At 36.9% G+C, this 22,077-nt stretch overlaps 1 protein-coding gene and 1 non-coding gene across 4 annotated transcripts in view; both read left to right on the top strand.

The window, feature by feature from the left end:
- Positions 1-5,629: 5,629 nt before the first annotated feature.
- LOC120318778 (tyrosine-protein kinase Blk-like) overlaps positions 5,630-22,077 on the top strand; it is a 31,226-nt gene continuing 14,778 nt past the window's right edge. The window contains exons 1-7 of one of the 3 annotated variants that reach the window (XM_039366838.1): positions 5,630-5,810; positions 12,793-12,907; positions 14,379-14,421; positions 16,546-16,639; positions 18,316-18,414; positions 19,123-19,226; positions 21,239-21,319. In XM_039366838.1, the coding sequence (XP_039222772.1) occupies positions 5,773-5,810; positions 12,793-12,907; positions 14,379-14,421; positions 16,546-16,639; positions 18,316-18,414; positions 19,123-19,226; positions 21,239-21,319 (574 nt within the window). In that variant the 5' untranslated portion in view covers positions 5,630-5,772. Of the gene's footprint in view, positions 5,811-12,792; positions 12,908-14,378; positions 14,422-16,232; positions 16,640-18,315; positions 18,415-19,122; positions 19,227-21,238; positions 21,386-22,077 lie in introns of those variants that run through there. The other 2 variants (XM_039366837.1, XM_039366839.1) reach the window with 2 other exon arrangements.
- Positions 16,796-16,910, top strand: LOC120318781. The gene has a single exon (XR_005559587.1). It is a non-coding gene; the product is annotated as a U5 spliceosomal RNA (small nuclear RNA).

Genomic DNA, 22,077 nt, shown 5'->3' with positions numbered 1-22,077 from the left:
CCTGGATGACAAATGTAAACAGCTTCAAATACTTAGGAAGCTTCATCTTGAGTGATGGGCTTTTGGACAAAGAAACAAACTTCAGGATCAGCAAGGCCAGCCAGGCACTGGCATGGCTGTATACTAGTGTCCTCAATGAACACAGCTTTTGTATCTCCACAAAACTAAAGGTCTACAGAGCAGTGGTTGTCCCTTCCCTCCTACATGGATATGAGTCCTGATCTCTGGACCAAAGGTACATAAAACAACTGGAGAAATTTCACATGTGCACTCTCTGCTCTGTCCTCTGCGCTCATTGACAAGACCATGTCTCCAACCTGGAGGTCTTAAACCATGCAGAGTCCAACACTGAGTCCCTGATTATCTGTGTCCAAATAAAATAGGTGGGACATGTCACCAGAATGGATGACTGCCATATGCCTTGCCAGTTGTTCTATAGTGCACTGGAATCTGGAAAGAGACCCTGAGGTCAACCATGTAAATGCTACACTTGTGAAAGAGACCCCACTCCACTGTGACATTCAGCCAAGGAAACTACAAGCTGTGGCTGCTGACAGAACCCACTGGTGAGCCCTCTGCTATGATGCCTCCTCCTGATTCGAAGAAAAGCGCTGCCAAAAACTGATAGAAAACTGTGAGTAGCAACACAAAATAACACCCACAGTTACTACAACAATGGACTTCAAATGGTCCCATTGTGCTAGACTCTGTGCTTCAAGACTTGGACTGCATCCCTTATTTAAAATTATTCTGTGTCTTCTTTTTCTTTGTCCTTCAATATCGCTCTGTCCATTTCTACACATTCCAATGTTTTCTTGATCTCTTCTTCGGGTAATATTTCTTCGTTTTTCAAACACTAAGCAAATACAATTCTTACTGCTATTAATGCATACAACATTAAGTATATACTTCCTCATCATATTTTTCTAATATTATATCTAATAAAAATTAGTTCCAGTTTATAACATCTTTTCTATCCAGCTCATATCTCAATTATATTTGCAGTTGAGGCCACCTTATTGAACCAATACCCTGTTTTTTCTCAACTCTTAATTTTAAATAAGGGATATAGGTTATCACTGGCTGGGAAAAAGGGGTAGAAATTAGAAGACATCTGAGACATCTGAGACAAGATGTTAAGTTCCAAAAATCCCGAGGAAAAGTCTTGAAAAGTAATAACATGGTCATAGAACATTAAATTTAGAAAAGGGACTTGGAGATAATTGAGTCCAGATCTCTACTCAGTTCGAGATCTACAGTGCAAGATTCCACCACAATACATTCTGCAACCCAGTGCTTCTACAACTGAGTCCAAAATTTATGTTGCTAAGTAGGAAATTTGTTAAGTGAGTTTTGCCCCATTTTATGACTTTTCTTGCCACTGAAGGTGTTAAGTGAATCTGGTTGTCCCATTGACTTTGCTTGTCAGAAGGTCACACTGCAAGCGTCATAAAGATGAACCAGTTTTCAAGCAGCCGAATGGTCATAAGTCACTTTTTTCAGTCTTATAACTTCAAACAGTCATTAAATGTTATAACAGTTATAAGTCGAGGACTATCTGTACATGTGTATTAAATTGCTGTCATGTTCAACCAACCTGGATAATGTTTATGTAACTGAAAGCAGGTGGAATTTGTACTATTGTAATCCAATATATCACACAATACCAACTTTGAACAAGCTGAACTATAGTATTCCCAGCCAATAAGCATTCAGCTTCTGCTTAGGAGGGAAATCCCAGAGCCTCCAAAGACAGCCTATTTCACTGTCAAAGTTTGAAGTTTTTCTTATTGTTTAACAGAAATCTACTTCCTTGAGATTTTTTATCCCTTAGTCTTCTTTCTAGAAAAACATAGAAGAAGTTCCCTGTATGATAGTCCTTTTCTAATGTTCTTGTTCATTTTCTATTGTCAACCTAGAAATGTAACACAAAATATGTTAACAAGGCAATGCTTTATCAAAAAACAAAATGGGGGAAATTAGAGAGGGCAATTTACCAAGACAGGGACAAGGAGGGAAATAACTATTATTCCTGGAATGTATAGTGTCTATAACTGAACATTTAAAAGTAACCCTCATAACGACTAGCATAATCAGTTCCTACAACCATTACACCATATGGATTATGTCAACAGAACCCATATGCCAATCCCTTGGTATCTCCAGGTAGCAGATATTGACAAAAATCTGAAACCTCCAAGAACTGTTGCTAGTCAAAGAATTTGGCTTGATGGCTAGTAATTTAACTCTTTCTAAAGTTTCCTCATATGGAAACCAAGACTGTCTGGATGAGCCCATTTTTGAATCAAGCTGAGCTGTGACAGACTGGCTAGTTTTGTAAATCTTCTAATGATCTTTTGGATATGTTGACAATAAATCTTTTGTATGTCAAACAATCTAAACAAATTGCAGGAAATAAGCTGGGTCATTTAATTTGCATACTTTGCTGATATATGGGAGGATTTTTTCTATTTTGATGCTGTATCTATGTGAGAGCATAAGATTGATGAAACATGAAAAATGCTCTTCAGCAGTTTATTTAGGAGCGACCTGACATGATTGGATGTCATTTAATATGGGAATTTAATGGGTAAAAAGCATTTCAATCTGTCAGGATGTTCCATTTCTGACCTTTAGGTTGCTGCGGTTAGACAAATTTTAAAAGGCAACTAAAACAGTAGGTTGAAGGACTGGAATTTAAGAATGCCGACTGAGTTTCTCACGCTCCTTAAAAAGGGGGTGGGCAAGCTCTCTACTGGAGAACATGACTGCCTTCCACTGGACAAGTATAGATGTTTACTGCTTCATCTGTGGCTTTGGGACCTGGAAGACAATATCAGGAGATGCCTGTTCTTCTGTTGATACAATATACACTCACAATGTATGAAACTCTCAAGATAACCCTTTGTGGTATGCCACAAAGTAGAATAGCCTCCTGGAATAGCCTCAGTTGGCAAAGAACCAGGTAAAAACAATTAGCAACTCACTAGCATTCAGAGGCTCTGTGTGAATTCACTTCCAATCAACTCTCTGAGTTACTTGTGTGTCTGAAGATCATCAGTGGAACTTCTTTTGCCAGAAATATAGAAGGAAGAGAAAGGTGACACCCTACTTAAGAACATTCTCTGGATAGCTCAGTTGGTGCTGATGTTACTATAGTTCAATGTTTCTCAGTTTTGGCAACTTGAAGGTATGTGGACTTCAGCTCTTAGAATTTCCAACAATCATGCTGGCTGGGGAATTCTGGGAATTCACACATCTTAAAATTGCTGAGATTGAGAATAATAGTTTAGACTATGACATTGATCCTCATTCGTTGTTGTTCTTGCTTATGTCTTTTGTGGGTTTTTTGTGTGCTTGCTAGGTTTGTGCTATGATTGAGATTTTTCAACAGGAAAAGAAAAGCAGAATATAATCCAAAGAAACAAGCACTCACCCATCCCCTGTCCTGGGAAAGAAGTGAGTGGTAGACCATTCACAAAAGAAAAATTGATCTGGATTGGGAACATTGAATTAAACTTCAATTGGTACTGATTTGATTAAGAAGATGCAAAACCATATTCCAGATAAATCTTTCATGGAATACTAAATTCTTCCTTTTTTTATTGGTTTGCTAAGAAAAAATGGCTTTATTTGAAGGCTTCTCACTATGTGGATCCCAACATACTGGCTAGGAAATTCTAAAATTTGAAGTGCACATATCTTGGAGACTTCTGAGATTGAAATGCATACATTTCAAGCTGCTGAGGTTGAGAAACATTGCTGTAGTCTGTTTTACTGTTTTTACTACTCTGAGATGTTGTTTATGTTTTTATGCCATTTGTAACATGCCTTATGTTGTTTCTCCCTTTGCATGCTATCCTGTTTTCTGTTAACATAAAGAGTGGCTTAAACAAATACTTGAATGGGTAATTAATTTAACTCCTGGGTCTTAGATAAGGAAGGGGAAGAAAAGAACAATGGTCAATATTTCATTCCTCTGACCATTGGCAACCACAAACAATATAGCCAACCTGACCAGGGACAGCCTTATAGACCCAACAGAAAAAAAAGGACAAAACCAGTTCAGCAGTGCCAACCCCCATCCAACCTGCCCAGCCAACCCCAACCCCAAAGAGACCAGAGCAGTACAATAATCTCAACTCAGCAGCAGCCAACTGTACCAACCAAGGATCACAGTTTCTGCAGCAGCAGCATCAAGCTAGCAGAAACAGTGACAGAAAGGAGCTCTGTAGAAACAGAAACGCTCAGAACAGCCCAGCAGGAAGGAAAAAGAAAGGTTGGTTGGAAGCGCCTGGGATTTGGGCAAAGAAGGAAAGAATGACTTTCCTCCCTGCTTCCAAAGGTTGGAGTGTGCAAGCAAGGGACTGATGCTGGGAACAAGGAAAGGGGAAAGGAAACATTTTGGGGATGGTGACTGGTTGGCATCTCTTCACTGCCAGTGTTGCTGGACTTTTCTGGCTTGTAGCATTGCTGGATTTCACAGCTGGGAACCATGGGTTGCTGAGCTGTTGCAATTACCCCTTTTACCTTTTTCTTCAACTCTTTTCGGTGCACCCCTCCTTTCATCCATGCTGCTTTCCTGCAAGCCCCTCCTTACAGTTCCTCCTGTGTGCTCCTCTTTCTTATACACCATCCCTCTCTCCAGCACTTTCTCAGGTTACTCAGATTCTTCTCCATTGATGCTCCATATCATTATCAGTCCTCTGGATAAGGTAGTAGACCCAAGAAAGAGGACAAAAAGAAGTGGTGCCCTGGAAGACGACAAAATAAAATTTTCTTTGAAATGGAGAAGTAGTATGGGCATTTTTCCAGTTGTATTCCCTTCCTTCTGCAGACACACCTAGTCTGATTACTGCATTCCTTTTATATGGAGCCGCTTTTGAAACTATTTGAAAATAACAGCTGCTGCTTCAAAATATTATTTCCATGCTGTTGACAGACGGATTTATTTAGAACACATGACTCCATTGTTATTCAGTCAACATCCATTCTTATTCTGTAAGTCTGGCCCTACTTCCCTAATGTAGTAGGAAAATGTCTAGGACTACATCCTCTAACATTTCCTAGGAGTGGCCAAGAGAATGAAGAGTTGTAGTCTAGCATATCAGGATGAGACAAAATGGGGCAAGGTTCTCATAAAAAGTTTGGGACATGGTTCTTCAGCTAGAATATCCAACTGTTAAGACGTTGTTAGATATTTTATTACAAAATGGAATTTGCTTCTCTCATTTTCTGAGGGCAAAGTATACTTTCCTAATGGGTGAAACCTCTTTTGTTTGTCTATTTATTGTATTTTACCACAATGTAATTTCTTTTATAGAGGCAGGAACACATAAAAATGATTTATTGAATGCAATTCTGGAAGAAAAAATTAATTGCAATTAGGGGAACTAAAGAAAAGGGTAAATAAATACAATTTTTTAAAAAAAGAATTTTGTTTGTAAACATAAAGAACAGCTTATTTTTGTCCTCTTGGGTTTCTTCCTAAGGACACTTTATTTTCCACTGAAGTAGCCACAAGTCTAAGATTAGCTCAAAATATGCTACTTAGTTGATTTGCTGGTCTTAAGGCTCTAGACAGCAGCAACCCTTTCCCACTTTGTTATTCTGATGGTGTTGGCAGGAAACCACTAACAGAAGTCAACTGACAAAGCGGAGTTACTTTATTAGAGCATTTCTCTAGTTGCATGTGTTTTTATCAAATAGATCATTAGAAAAAGACCTGGTCTGTTCTTGCTTTTAGCAGTTCTGGAGGATTTCTGGAATTTCATGAAATATGTTTTGAGCCACACACAAGGAACTCTAAGGTGAGAAAAACTGAATTAAATATTAACCGTTGGGACTGTATTTGAGGGCATTGAATGTGATCCATAGAACTGAACATTGGACAAAAGAGTCAGTTCAGCTCTTGATTTAGTGTTCAGAAATCTGCCCAGGGGCTAAGTGTAAGCCATTCACCTAAACTTAATTTCCCATCTGTAAAGTTGGAATAGTTTTAACAGATGTTAACCGTAAGTAGGAGAAAATGTATCCAAACTTATATTCGCTGCTCCTCTTGTTCAACATGATTCAGCATTCTCAATTTTCATCCATTTTCTCTTTCTTTTGGTATTTTGTAAGTATGCAGTCATGTCAAAGATTGTCTTAAGTGTGTATTAGAGACAGCTAACTTTATGAAAAAAATCAAGATAAATTATATATAATGTTGACTAATATACAGTCTCCATCTAATAACTGATGAATGATTGTTCCTTAAAATTGTTGGCAGTCACAGATAAATTTGGCGATTATCATGAACCCCAGCCACTCATTTGCAATTTGCTGCTTTGCAGAGTGAGATGGGTGCCATATAAATGTAATAAATAAGTAAATAAATATTTTTTAATGGTCACACAAATATGGCTCCCAGCAATTGCTTATATGTATTTTATATACAGAAATGGAGGCGCACCCTCAGAAGTTTTTCTTTAAATGTGAAATTTCTCTGGCATTTTGGTCTGAATCCAAAAATTCACCAAATTTTGGATATTTGTCCTGATCTTTATTAAATACAATATTGCATTATTTACAACAGAACAAAATAAAATGAAAAGACTACATTTGGTGGGTTGTTCTAAAGAACTTAAAATTGCCTAATAAAAAATGAAGTTAAAGACATATTTAAATTTTCATTGATAATTTAAATATTTATCAGAATTTGTTTGTGGGCAATTTATGATATTTTTAAGTCCTGGGATTAAATTTGTCAAATATTAAACTTTATAGGATGCTTACTATGATGATATGATATAATATACAATATATCAAATATAATAACTTTTAACATTTTTATTATTCTTGTATTGAGAGCTCTATTAATTTGCTTGTCGAATAAAATTACTGAAGTTGCAGATGTTTTGCACTGAATGCTGAAGAAATGATACTCTCTTGTTTATTTTAAAAATACAGAGAGAGAAAGGCTATAGAATTAAGAGTAGAATTTACTCCATTCTATAGAAGAGTTATGACTTATCTGAGTTAATTTTATTCTTGGGTGACTAAAGAAACATTCATTCACCCTTGTCAATTCACCTGAGTGTTAGACTACATTATCCCCCTTTTTCCAGAGCTTTGAAAATAGCTAATATAAATATTAGCCCTAAAGTGGTGATCCTAAGTATTTGTCTATATTTAAGTCCCTATGAATTGAATGGGCTTGAGTACATTTGTGCAGGCACTTATTGTTGATCTTTTAAGCCTGTCAAGTTTGAACAAGATTTTTTTTTTATTTTGCTTGAAGGAGAAATAATAGATGCATCTATTTTCCTTTATAAATTTTCTGCACAGTGGTGGATTGATCCCATTGAACAGAATATAAACAGCCGTGGAAAGCCAGCAGCGGCTGTGATGAAGTATTGCTAGACAAGAGGAGGGATTCCACTGAATACTATTGGACTCAATCCTGAGCTAATGCTGCTTGTTAGGGAAAGAAAATGAAATTGCTAAATTCATATCTCCACAAAAACTATTTTCCCACTCTCAAATCAATTCATGAATCAAACCTCGGTAACTTTTTTGAAAATTGGACTTCAGTTACAAGATGCAATTCTCCAAATAATGATTCTTACAGACAAAATCTGTAGACGGTATTATGGATTACTAGGAAAGTAGCACAAAACAGTGCATTTATCTGAGAGGAAATTACGGCAAAAATGTGCATGCTGTTCAAAGCTGTATATGCAATTTAGTGGACCAGAAGAAATATAAATAAATTATGTAAACACCCCATAGATTTTTGTTTGAGCTTATATGGGAATAAGCAGTGAGAGGACCCTGTTGATCAATAATACCAAATAAAATTTTGGTATTAAAATGAGACCATAGAGATATCATAAAGGATATAGTTTTGCAAGAAAGAAACAAAATAATGTGAAAAAATATTGATCTTTTTGGTCATTTCTTGTTTTGCTTTATCAAAACATTAAAAGATTATAAAATGTTCCTAATATTTTAATTTTCAATTATTTATAAAATGATAAAGATGTGAAAGAAATTGAAGTTTGTAATTACAGCATGACCATCTAAACTAGCATGGAAGAATGATAAAGCCATTTATCTCAAAACAGAAAACATTTCAATGTTTATACATCCATGATAAAGATCAAGTGATGAAAATAAAAAAATAATCTTAAGATCTGTTAATATTTCATATATAAGAAATGAATCTCACGCGAGAACATTTACATATATAGTGTAAATTGTCCCCTCCATCAATTTTACCCTTTTGTTAGCTTTTTTTTCTTTAAAATTATTTCTTTTTCTATTCGTTTGGTACAGCTAAGCTCAGAATCCTGAATCTCTAACTTACCTTAAGAGAATGTTACTGGTTTTGTCTGGTTGTTTTGTGTTACTGGTTTTGTGTTAATTTTTTGCCTCCAAGCTTTTCTTAGAGTTCTTCTTCACATACCATAACAATGATATGAATATGCCCTAGTAACCATTCTGATATGACTGGTTTTGCGTTCAGCTCATTCTCATAGAGAGAGCTTATCCTTTGACAATTATAATTTAAAGTAGTACTTTCATTCTTATCCCAACATATTTTTTATTACGGATAAAATCTACATGGAGTTGTGTTCCTCTGTTTAATAATAATAATAATAATAATAATGATGATGATGATGATGATGATGATGATGATGATGATGATGGATAGGAAGACCATAAAAATAATGACGATGAATCATGGCCTTCATCCACATGACATTGACAGACTTTATCTACCAAGGCAAATAGGTGGGCGTGGAATGTACTTCAACCATCTGAAGTACATCAGATGGTTGAAGAAGAAAAAATGGCTTTGGAAGAATATCTGAAGAACAATGATGAAGATGCACTGAAATTAGTATATCAGGAAGGCTTACTAACTACTGGAGAGACCAAACTGGCCTACAAGAAAAACCAAATGAAGAACAGAATAGAGGCATGGGAAGACAAAGCACTACATGGCCAATACATGAAAAAAATAGCTGGGAAAGCAGATAATAACAAAACCTGGCAATGGCTAAGAGCAGGAAAATTGAAGAAAGAGACCGAGGGACTAATTCTGGCTACACAAGACCAAGCCTTAAGGACAAATGCATACAAAGTCAAAATTGAGAAGACAGCAACAGACAGTAAGTGCCGCCTATGCAAAGAAGCTGAAGAAACAGTGGACCACTTGGTAAGCTGTTGCAAGAAGATTGCACAGACTGACTACAAGCAGCAGCATGACAAAGTAGCAACAATGGTGCATTGGAAGATCTGCAAAAAATATCATTTGCCTGTAAGCAAAAACTGGTGGGATCATAAAATAGAGAAAGTCATAGAAAATGATAAAATTAAACTGCTCTGGGACTTCAGAATTCAAACAGACAAGCACCTGCAACATAACACCCCAGACTTAACAATTGTCGATAAGAAAGACAAAAAAGTCTGGATAGTGGACGTGGCAGTGCCTGGTAGATAGCAGAATAGACGAGAAAGAACTGGAGAAGATAACAAAATACAAAGACCTACAAATAGAAATAGAAAGACTGTGGCAAAAGCAAGCAAGGGTAGTACCAATAGTCATAGGCTCCTTGGGTGCAATCCCAAAACAACTGGAGCACCACTTGAACACCATTGGCATTGACAAATTCGCTATTAGTCAATTGCAAAAGGCGGCTTACTAGGAACTGCTTCCATCCTGCGACGATACCTGTAATACATCAAACATCCACATCTGCCTATCCCAGGTCCTGGTAAGGACTCGATAGGTAGAGAAAATGCCAAATCCGTCTGAACATCTGGCTGACTGGCAATGATCCAAAATAATAATAATAATAATAATAATAATAAGAATAATAATAATAATAGTTGGAAAGGGACCTTGGAGGTCATCTAGTCCAACCCCTGCTCAGGCAGGAAACCCTACACCATTTCGGACAAATGGCTGTCCAGTCTCTTCTTAAAAACTTCCAGTGTTGGAGCATTCACCGCTTCTGAGGCAGGTTGTTCCACTGGTTAATTGTTCTCACTGTCAGGAAGTTTCTCCTTAGTTCTAGGTTGCTTCTCTCCTTGATTAGTTTCCATCCGTTGCTTCTTGTCCTGCCTTCAGGTGCTTTGGAGAATAGCTTGACTCCTCTTCTTTGTGGCAGCCCCTGAGATATTGGAACACTGCTATCATGTCCCCCCTCGTCCTTCTCTTCGTTAAACTAGACATACCCAATTCCAGCAACCGTTCCTTATATGCTTTAGCCTCCAGTCCCCTAATCATCTTTGTTGCTCTTCTCTGTACTCTTTTAAAAGGATATGGCCGAGAACAAACTCACCTGATCAGCAATCAGCAATAAATCATAGATCTTCAGACTGTTCATAGGTTGTATTGATTGCACAATAATTTACCACTAAGCAAATGAATATTGACTACTCTCAGTTGGACATTCAATAATATTGGCTTTTTATTCTTAATACTTGACTTGAGCATCTAATTGCAGTATACAGTATGTCAACTGATATTTCACAATATTTGAGTAGCACACAATGGAGCTTTCAATATTTGTACTTGCTATCAACATATCATAAAAAAGCACAGAGTAGAAGAAGAGTTATGTTGTAAATGAATTGGTATTTCTTTATTTCAGATCCATGCTTAGTTATTAAACATAATATAAATGTATTAAATTGTTTTAATTTACTAAATAGTTTTATTTATATAAAACATTAAATTAATATTATGTTATTAAATTGAATTAATCATTTAAAATTTGTATAATGGACATGAATGGTATCTGGAAGTTAGTAGATAATATGTAATGGCTTCGGTCCCATTTCTCTACATTTGACAATTAGTAGCTTAGAACATTTCATAGCAAAAGGGGAGGAAAAGAGCAAGATCGGAACATTCACTTTGTTTAAATCTAAAATTCTGACATTTTAGAATCTTTTTTTTTCAGCTGAAAAAGAACACATTTGAATACAAACAAATGAACATGTGTTCAGTAACTAAAACAAGTTTTAAAAGAAGGAAAATGTTTCCTTGTCAGGTGTCTGACCTAGGGCATGGTGCTCATCTCTGTTTTTTGGCTGAGGGAGCAAGTGTTGTCCGAAGACAATTTCCAATGCTGTTACCACCCCATCTAAATGATACCTATTAATCTCCTTGCATTTTCATGCTTTTGAACTGCTGGGTGGGCAGGAGCTGAGGCAAGCAACAAGAGCTCACCCCTTTGCTTGGAACTCTGGGTCTCAAACCCAGGCTCCCAGCTCTCCAGCTGACAAATTGGAGTGCCATAATAATAATAATAACAACAACAACAATAATAACAACAACAAACTCGCCTACAAGAACGACCAAATGAAGAACAGAATGGAGGCATGGGAAGCAAAGCACTACATGCCTAGTACATAAAAAAAATAGCTGGGAAAGCAGATAATAACAAGACCTGGCAATGGCTAAGAGCAGGAAAATTGAAGAAAGAGACCGATGGACTAATTTCTTCCAATGATGCATTGGAAGATGTGCAAGAAATATCATTGGCCTGCAAGCAAGAACTGGTGGGATCATAAAATAGAGAAAGTCATAGAAAATGATAAAGTTAAATTGCTCTGGGACTTAGAATTCAAACAGACAAGCATCTGCCACATAACACCCCAGACTTAACTGTCAATAAGAAAGACAAAAAAAGTCTGGATAGTGGATGTGGCAGTGCCTGGAGACAGCAGAACAGATGAGAAAGAACTGGAGAAGATAACAAAATACAAAGATCTACAAATAGAAATAGAACAAATGTGGCAAAGGCAAGCAAGGGTAGTACCAATAATAATAGGTGCCTTGGGTGCAATCCCAAAACAACTGGAGCACCATTTGAACACTACTGGCATTGACAAATTCGCCATTAGTCTATTACAAAAGGCTAGAAACTGCTTCCATCCTGCAATGATATCTGTAAAACCATCAAACATCCACATCTGCCTATCCCAGGTCCCTGGTAAGGACTCGATAGATAGACAAAAATGCCAAATCCAGTCTGAAGATCTGGCTGACTGTGCAATGATCAGTAGTAGTAGTAGTAGTAGTAGTAGTAGTAGTAGTAGTAGTAGTAGTAGTAGTAATAATAATAATAATAATAATAATAATAATAATAATAATAATAATAATTTTGGAAGGGATCTTGGAGGTCATCTAGTCCAACCCCCTGCTCAGGCAAGAAACCCTATACCATTTTAGATAAATGGCTGTCCAGTTTCTTCTTAAAAACTCCAATGTTGGAGCATTCACAACTTCTGGAGGCAGGTTGTTCCACTGATTAATTGTTCTAACTGTCTGGAAATAAACAAGTGGTATTCATTATCCTTTTTATTTGTTCAGATTTGTGATATGGATTAGACAATATTTATATTAAAAAGCAGATTATGAACGGTTGTTGTCATATTGTTGTTGTCATCATACCACAGCTCATCTAGGCTTATAACCTTTAACTAAACTGGCCACACGAAAATTGATACCTGAACATTTTCAGTCATTCCTCAAACTTAACTAAAGAGCTGCAAACCCAACAGGGTTATTTAACAGCTTTGGGGCCGCTTTTATGTAGGACTGAAATAGTATTACTAAATTAATGGTATCTTGTCATCTAATCCATGTTTAAAATATTGAGGGGCATTCCAATCCTGAAGAATACTCAGACCATAAGTATAACCAAAGGCATCCGTGAAATGATCCCATCTGAGTTGACATAAAATCACATTGCTAATATTTAAAGCCAGTCTTACTTGCATTTATTTCAGAGACAGGATGGGAATATGTGAAAGCAGAAACCTGAGAAGCAGGAAAGAAAGGAATAATTCTCTATATAAACATCAGAGAGCCCTGAAAAGGAAAGTTCCACCCCCTGCACCACCGGTAAGATTTAATCTTCAAGAAAGTATAATTTAAGAACTAAAGTTCTGCACCCAGACAAGGTATTCTAGCAATCAGATGCATTGTTTGAGAGACTGAGTCCAGTTTCCAAAAAGAATTTCCCATCTGGCTACCAACCTTAATCTCCATCCATCAGCTATGAATTTCATTTCTTTTCCTCTAGAAAGATTTCTCATTATACTTCTCAATTATTCAGCTATCATTTAGCATTCATTTCAGGCATAGTCCCTACTGGACTTGATCAAAGTGCCATCTAATTCAGCAGCTTGGTCATAATAATCAAACAGGTGCTTCCAGGAAGCCCACGAGGCAGGAAAGAAATTAGCCTCTGTCAAATGGTAATCAACAGCAGCCAAATTTTTAATCAGATCAATTTTTTTATTACTGTTCCTTCGGCTTCAGTCAGCATTCAAAATACAGTAACTGGACTCACAATTTCAACACAGTATGCAAAAATCAGGATATCAGTGTCACACTATGATGGTAAAAATATGAGTCCAGACTTTTGATTAAAATGTCTGTTATTTCGGAACAACCCTGGAATTAAAGCAAATTGTAGCCAGGAAGATCTGAAACACAGAGAGAAAATATCCAGGTGTTCAGATATACCTATCTTCCCTCACCATTGGCCCTGTAGCTAAGGCCAATGAATTAAATTAATATATTTTAATACTACTGGTAGTCCTCAACTTACAATAGTTCATTTAATGACTGTTCTAAGTTACAATGACACTGAAAAAAGTGACTTATGACCGTTTTTCACACTTACAACCATTGCAGCATGCCCATGGTCATGTGATCAAAATTCAGATCCTTGGCAACTAACTTATATTTATGACGATTGCAATATCCTGGGGTCATGTGATCACCTTTTGCCACCTTCTGATAAACAAAATCAATGAGGAAGCCACTTGACAACCATGTTATTAATTCAACAACTGCAGTGATTCACTTAACAAGGGTGGCAAGAAAGATCATAAAATGGGCAAAGTTCACTTAACAAATGTCTTGCTTGGAAATTTGGGGCTCAGTTTTGGTTGTAAGTCGAGGCCTACCTGTATCTTCCCATCCTCGGGTAAGTAATGCGAAAATTTTTGTTCAATATGGTTGCTTGCTGATTCTGGCTAAATTTCAGCATAATGTAATATTTCAAGAGGGATGAAACTCTAATCTTCCACTTGATATTAAATATCAACTTCCATCAGCTTCTCATAGCCTGGTCAGAAATGAGGGATCTTGGAAACTGTAATTCAGTCAACTTCAAAGGGTCCCAATTTGCTCTCTCCAGATAAACAGATGGCTTCTGCTATTAACTGGAATGAGTAAATTCTCAGCAGGCTGAATTTTGCTCCCCGACAACATTTGGTAACAGAATTATATACAAATGTATCCTTCGCATCCAATTTCAATGCAATTAAGTAATGCTTGGCTTCTCTTTTTATTTCTTCCAAAGGGCAAGAATTTACCCATCACTTTTGCTAACCAGCTTGGTAAAGGTAAAAAGGATTTGTGTCTTTATTTCTGAATATTTATCGTAGATTCTTTACCAGATGATGCTTAACGATGTCAACAACAATTTCACAAATAAAATATCACGAAATGACATTTAAATAAAAGAGAGAAATAAGAACAATTTTACTTATTAATATATCTATACACTTCTACATTGCTCATCTTACTTAAATGACTCTGGGTGGTTTACAATAAAACATAAAAAGTGGAATAAAAATAAATATATATATAAAGATAAATCAGAGTTAAGAACAAAGTTAAGAGCAATGCATTTGAGTTGTGGCTATTTGCTCTAATATGAAAATAATTCCAGACTTTGGCTTCATATGAAATAAACTTCTGAAAGATGGAAAAGTATAATAAAGAGATTACTAGACAAACTGAATATACAACCAACAGACAACAAGTGAAAAACACCATTAGCAACATGTACTATGGATTAAGGAGAGAAAGAGTGTAGACATTAGCTTCTCCTAGGGAAAAATATCTGTACTTTTACTTTTGTTTGCAAAATGCTGGTGAGCGTAAAATCAAAATTGCCTCCTTCCCCTATTCAATATTTTGGCTTGCGAAATGATTCTGATTCTGTTCCTAAATCCAAAAGAAGAAATACCCAGCTATGTTCTCACAGAACTATATATTGTTCCAGAGACATGTGACCTTGCATTGAAAAGGAGAAGCTTGAAAGTGTTTTTATTTGAAAAGGTCAGGCAAGTGAGATTTACAAGTATCTGTCTCATGAGTGCCTATATTTAGAAAAATATTCTGTTCCCCATCCATTAATTAACTAGCAAGCTCAAATTATAAAATCATTTTTTCTCTTTTATTGGGGAGGAGGCATTGGAGGGAAGTCAAGTCTTTATTGAAGAATAACAACTAAATGATGATGTGGCTATCACCATCTCATCTCATGTTGGGCGAGAATGTAACTCACTCATTCAAGAGGAGAATGGATTAGAAGACTGCAATTATTGGTTGAAGAGACGATAAAAATCATATTTCATAACTTTGGGTTTCTTTCTTTCTTTCTTTCTTCTTTCCTTTTTTCCTTTCTTCCTTTCTTTCTTCTTTAGATTTGTCTCTTGCTTTATGTAGAATTCTTAATAAATATAAGACAAAAAAATACGACAATAGAAAGCAGAACATAAATGAGATGATCTTAATAATCCCCAACATAGAGACCATCTGGTTGAGGAAGGCAAAAACATGCGGAGGAGCCATTTTAGCAAGCATTAGACTGATTCTGTTGTACTTTTTATAGCCTGCTGTGCTATATCTCAAGGCTAATGATCATTTGCCTAGAATCCTTCAGGCCTTTTTTGTAGCTGCTCCATATGATTGGAATCTCTCTTACATCTTAATTGTTTCTCAATGTTATATTTCCTAATCCCCTTTCCTGTGATAATTTACAGTGTGATGCAAAATCTACAGCAAAGGTGCTTTAAAAGATAACAGGACTTTCTTGATTTTTTCCCATTGAAAATATTTCACTTCTCGTTCAAGAAGCTTCTTCAGTTCTGATGTTCTTGGATGAGAAGTGAAACATTTTCATAAGAAAAAAAAACAAGGAAGTCCAGTTGCCTTTTGAGAGAGAGAAAAAAAGCACCTTTGGGATGACTGTGTCCTGGATGACTGAGAATTTCCATAGACATACATATACATGCTCTGTGCTCTCTGGTGTCACACTGAAATAGACAAAAAAGGGGGGGAAGGAGAGAATCGGGGAGAATGCAGATAGCTCTGCAGTCCAAGAGTATGGGATTATGGTGTTTATTCAGTGCCCTTTTTTTTACAGAATGTGACTTCTTCTTTGCAAGATTGCTGACTGGTAGTATCTTACTAGTTTCTGGTCCCAGCAAAAAGAATTACTACTGTATTTCCTTGGAACTGGCTATAGAAGGACTGGTTTCAGGAATGTTATAGCCAAGTGAAAACTATTATTAAAAGACTATCAAGCCTTGGTCATTCAGGCCCCATTCTGGCTTTGTCTAATAAGGAATAAGATCTGAAAACTCTCCTGATTTAACTGAAGTTTTGAGCCAAAAGCCTTGTTCTACTTATATTACACTCTAGATCCAGCCAATATTTCTGTTTTTCTCACGCTATAGGCAAGCAATGTGTAATTGCACAATATGATTTTGTCTCTATGAGTGATCGTGATCTGCCTTTGACCATAGGAGAGAAGTTTGAAGTCTTCTGCAGGTAGGTGAACTTACTGGCTTTCGACTGATTCCATCGTGCCCCAATATTCCTTTTGCCATCAGTGAAGAAAAATACTTCTCAAATACAGAACAGAACAGAACAGAAAGAAAAGTCCTGAATTATGCTTGTTTTGTTCATCTGCATCTGACCTGGGACATACTCTGGTTTCTCTTCAGATTGCATAAATCTTTTGCCTTTAACTAAAACCTTCCTTGGAGAGGAACATTTATGAGTCTTTTACTAATTTTTTGAGGCAAGAGCCATGGTGGCACAGTGAATAGAATGCAGTATTGCAGGCTAATTCTACTGACTGCCGGCAGTTCGATTCTCACCAGCTCAAGGTTGACTCAGCCTTCCATCCTTCAGTAAAATGGGGGCCCAGATTGTTGGGGGCAATATGCTGACTCTGTAAACTGTTTAGAGATGGCTGTAAAGCACTACAAAGCAGTATAAAAGTCTAAGTGCTATTGCTATTGCCACTAGGGCACAGGTCGTCAACCTGCGGCTCCGGAGCCGCATGCGGCTCTTTGAGCCTTCCCCTGTGGCTCCCAGCCTCCTCTGCCTTTGCAGAGAGAGACAGAGACAGAGAGAGGCAATTGCACTTCCCTGCTTCTCTCTCTCTCTCTCTCTCTCTCTCTCTCTCTTCTCTCTCTCTCTCTCTCTCTCTCTCTCTCTCTCTCTGTGTGTGTGTGTGTGTGTCTGTGTCTGTGTGTCTGTGTCTGTGTGTCTGTGTGTGTAAAAGAGAGTGCACTCACAGTATTCTCCGAGGAGCTGAAAAGCTTTCTGGGCGGAGCTCCTCCCTTTGCTGCGTCTCTGCAGCAGGAAGCAGGAAGGGCAGGAGAGAGCTAGCTAGCCCAGCTAGGCTGACTCAGGAATTCTGGGAGTTGAAGTCCATGAGTCATAAAAGAGACGAGGTTGCCTACCCCCAGCTTGTTGGAGAACAGCTTGAAGCTTGCCAGGTGAGCAGCAGATAGGAGGGGGGGGGAGAAAGAGAGAGAGAGAAAGAGAGAGGGAGAGAGAGAGAGTGGGGAAGAGGAGTGGCAGACCAAGGGCAGAGAGAGGGAGGGAGAGAGAGAGAGAGACCCTTTTGACATCTAAAATGAAGATAACACTGCATATATCCTTTTTTTACCTTTGTGTGTATGTAATTTTATTCTCTTAAAGCATTCTCTTGGTGATCATTGTTTTAATAGTATGGATATTCCCAAGAGTCATATTTTTACTTTTATTTTTAATGTGTGTGTGTATGTGTGTGTGTGTGTGTATACACATACACACACACACACACACATACACACACACACACACACCTATAATAAAGGTAAAAAAGGATATATGCAGTGTTATCTTCATTTTAGATATCAAAATGGTTTTGCGGCTCCCTGTGTTTTGTTTTTGGTGGGAAACGGGTCCAAGTGGCTCTTTGAGTGTTTTGGGTTGCCTACCCCTGCACTAGGGAAATGTTCGAAAAGTGATTTCAGGTATCTGTTCATTCTTCCCAGTGCTAGTCAGCCACAATGCCATAATAGCCACTCGCAGGCCTCTGTCCTATAATAAGGCGTCATAAGGCCTCTTTCCTATATGTAATGGATTAAACAAAGTTTAATTCTTTATTCAATCTACTTTGTTTATTTGTTCATTTATTCATTTCTTTTACGTTTGTATTTTGTTCACAGTGATGGGGAATGGTGGTTAGCAAAATCCCTTACTACTGGAAAGCAGGGCTACATTCCTAGCAATTTTGTGGTCTACATCAACAGCCTGGAAGAAGAAGAGTAAGTTTGAGAAAGCCAGGAAGCTGAGAGATGGAGAGCTCTTGATATTTTTGTGATATTGTGATGTTGCAAGGAAGAAATTAAAGTTTCACCCACAATCTCTGTATTGTTAATGGCTGATTCAGGAATGTGGCTGACCTTATAAGGGACAGGGACCAATTAACAAAAGCAATCATATGTATATTTACTGTATGCATCTTCACTTAGCTTAAGAGAGCTTATCTCAGAAAAATGTGTGTGGGCTGTAAGACTGCAGATTTAAAGGACAAAAACGGAAGCAAAAGTAAAATAAAAATGAAAGCAAAGAGGAAGCTGTTAATTAAAGAAATGGAGAATTTTCAGGAGAAATTTAATATATTCTTCTGAATAAACTAGTACAATTGCCTATTAAGTTTGAAAAATTTCCAATACAAAACATATAAAAAATAAATTGTTACAGTTACATAGCATTAAATAACATTTTTAAACATTTTCACTATAAAACCTAGTGAAAAACTAAGGAAAAACAATTATAATTTGCAATTTTCTGGATTTCCAGGCTTATTTTAAAAATTATTGATCAAACTCAATGTTTTTCAAACTTGACACTTTTGAGATGTGTGAATGTCAACTCCCAAAATTCTCCAGCCAAGCTTGAAGTTGTCAAGCCTGGAAAAAAAAAACTGCTCTAGTTGGAATCATTCTATAAAAATTTGCATTCTTTTTCAGGTGGTTTTTTAAAGGCCTTAACAGAAAAGATGCTGAACGTTTATTAATGATGCCTGGCAACAGTGTAGGTTCATTTTTGATAAGGGAAAGTGAAAGTGTTCCAGGTAAGAAGTTGTAAAATTGTTTTGTATATAAAGGTAAAATTTACATGAGTTGCCCAGATTAGGGATTATATCATGGTAATAAAAACCACAAAAAGATGGGTTTTTTTTTCATTTGGATCTTGCCCACAGATAGCAGTCTAGAGATTATTTAAAGATGACTGGGGAAGGGCAGGTGGCAAGATCATTTTCAGAGCTTTTATGAGAAATATTCTAGCTATCTGAGAGTAAATCACTCTGATTCACCTAGATTTAGAGACTGGAACTGGTCAAGTGCTGTTGAGGTAACTGAACTAAGGCCTTGTATGATTAGCTGGGGTGAGTTTGAACCTGTCATTCTTAAAGATTTGGACACAAAACACCAAGCAACTGTTTATTCAATTTTGCTTCTATTGACTGGTGAAAGCCATCCAGGAGGTGATATTTGATTGGGTATATACAGTAATATGACAGAGTCAGTGGTCCCACTTTTTTTGAAGGTGATAGTACATCCCTCCTCAAGATGTTGTCATTGGACCCAAGTTTGAAATAATTTTCATCCAATCTCCAATCTTTTCTTTCTAGGGAAGGTTGTTGAGAAGATAGTTTGGCTATGGATCCAGATAGCTCTGGAGGAAAATTATTTAAATCCTTTTTAGACAGGAAAATAATACCGAAACTGTGTTGATCATCTTTGTTGGTAACTTCTGGGGAACCAGCTCAAGAATGATGCAACTGCCTTAGCTTTCTCTGATTGCTTAGTGATTGTGATGCCTTCCATTATAGTATCATTCAGGACCACCTATGAGAGTTAGGAACAATGGGCATTCTTGCTATAATAGTTCTCCTCCCTTCTTCCAGGCAGTATTGACAAGATGGTAGGAGGAGAGAGGGAGATCTTGCCTAAAACTCTTGATGTGGGTACTGTAGAAATTATAAAATGAGCTGTGAGAATAATCTTGAAGAAGAAGAGGAAGAGTCACAGCCCTGGCAACAGTCAGATAAAAGAAATCTCAGCCCAAAGCAGGAAATGGAATTTGAGATTGTACCTAGTTTTCTTTAAGATAAGTGCAGGGAGGGGAAATGCACATTCAAAATTGTTTTTCAAGTTATAATTTTTATTAAGTGGCATAAGCTTTTGTGAGCTGTTTACTTCAAATCTGGCTGCTTTTGGCCTACAACTTCAAGGGGGGGAAAAACCTCACTTGGTTTTGGCTAGTCTAGAGAAAAGAAGGACTGGGGGAGATGTGATAGCAGCATTCCAGTATTTGAGAGATTGCCACAAAGAGAAGGGAGTCAACTTATTTTCCAAAGCACTAGAGGGCTAGGCAAAAAAAAAAAATGGATGAAAACTAATCAAGAAGAGAAGCAATCTGTAATTAAGAAGAAACTTCCTAACCATAAGGACCATTAATCAGTGGAACAGCTTGCCTTCAGAAGTTGTGGGTGCTTCATTACTGGAGATTTTTAAGAAGAGACTGGGCAGTCACTTGTCTGAAATGGTATAGGGTTTTCTGCTTGAGCAGGGGGTTGGACTAGAACACCTCCAAGATCCCTTTCAGCTCTATTCTGATTGATTGATTGATTGATATAATGATTGATTGACCATAGAATATTTTGCTTTGCAAAGAGAGCCGAAATGGAAATGGTCAGGAATAGAGGGAATCTGTGCCTCTTTCCATTCCAGATCAGCAGTGATTAATTGAATATTCACATTAGATGACACAAATGATAGATATGCATATTTGGATGGGTTAGGGTTATCTGGTCTTCTTTTCATTGTTCAGTGCTTTTCCCTAGTCACATGAAATCAGACCCTGTATTCTGATGTTGCTAAAAATTCAAAAGTACTTTTCTCCAGTCTGGCACCTTTCAGACAAGGTGACACTTCACTTCCCAGAATGCTGCAGCTACTGGGAATTCTGAGATTTGCTGCCCTGGAAGTATAAGTTGGAATAGCCCCCTCTATGATAGACTGTTCCTTCTGATGGCACAATTTAAGCACTAATAAATAATCCCCTTTTTTCTTGTTCCAGGTGCATTTTCACTTTCTGTTAGAGATATCATCTCTCAAGAGGATATTGTTAAGCATTATAAAATCTCCACTATGGACCAAGGTGGATACTACATCTGCCCCTGGATTACATTTTCTTCTATGCAAAAGCTTGTCAAGCATTACTGCAGTAAGAATACTTCTGAAAGCTGTCAGGTTCATACTTAATAAGACATAAAGCGGAGACTGTTCCATAGAAGCAGAACAATTTAGTTTAAGTTCTGTGGGTTCTTTGTAACATATGACGAAAGCAGAATAGTTTGCAACACAAGCCAGTTCAGTTTGTCCAAAATCAATGAGGATCCAAGAGTTGAGATGGCCAATGTAAGCATATGGATGTTATTATTTTTTAAATTGATTTTTTTTTATTAAAGAGTTTTATAAATTTTACAAAAAATAAGAAACAATACAAAAACAAAAAACATATACAAATAAAAAACAAACATTACCCAACAAAACCCCCCTTCCCCCACCCCTACCCAAACCCCCCCTTCCCCCCCCAGGACCTCCCAGAGCAGAATATAGGCTTAATTAAAGAAAAAGTTTAAAAAATTTAAAAAAAGAATATAAAATAGAAAATATATATATATATATAAAGTTAAAAATTATGAAAAAACTATATAATATTTTTTATATCAAATTTAAATTGTATGAATTTTATCCATTTATCCCAAACAGCAAGAAATTTCTCTTGCGTTTGTCCCTTTAAGAAAGCCGAAATCTTTGCCATTTCCGCCAAATGAGACACTTTAAGAAACCATTCCTGCAATGTAGGCAAAGATTCCTTCTTCCAATATTGTCCTACTAACAGCCTCGCAGCTG

Source organism: Crotalus tigris, unplaced genomic scaffold, assembly GCF_016545835.1.
Source record: "Crotalus tigris isolate CLP2741 ecotype Arizona unplaced genomic scaffold, ASM1654583v1 scf7180000020432.61181, whole genome shotgun sequence".
Lineage (NCBI taxonomy): Eukaryota > Metazoa > Chordata > Lepidosauria > Squamata > Viperidae > Crotalus > Crotalus tigris.
This window is presented reverse-complemented; position numbering and strand designations above follow the sequence as displayed.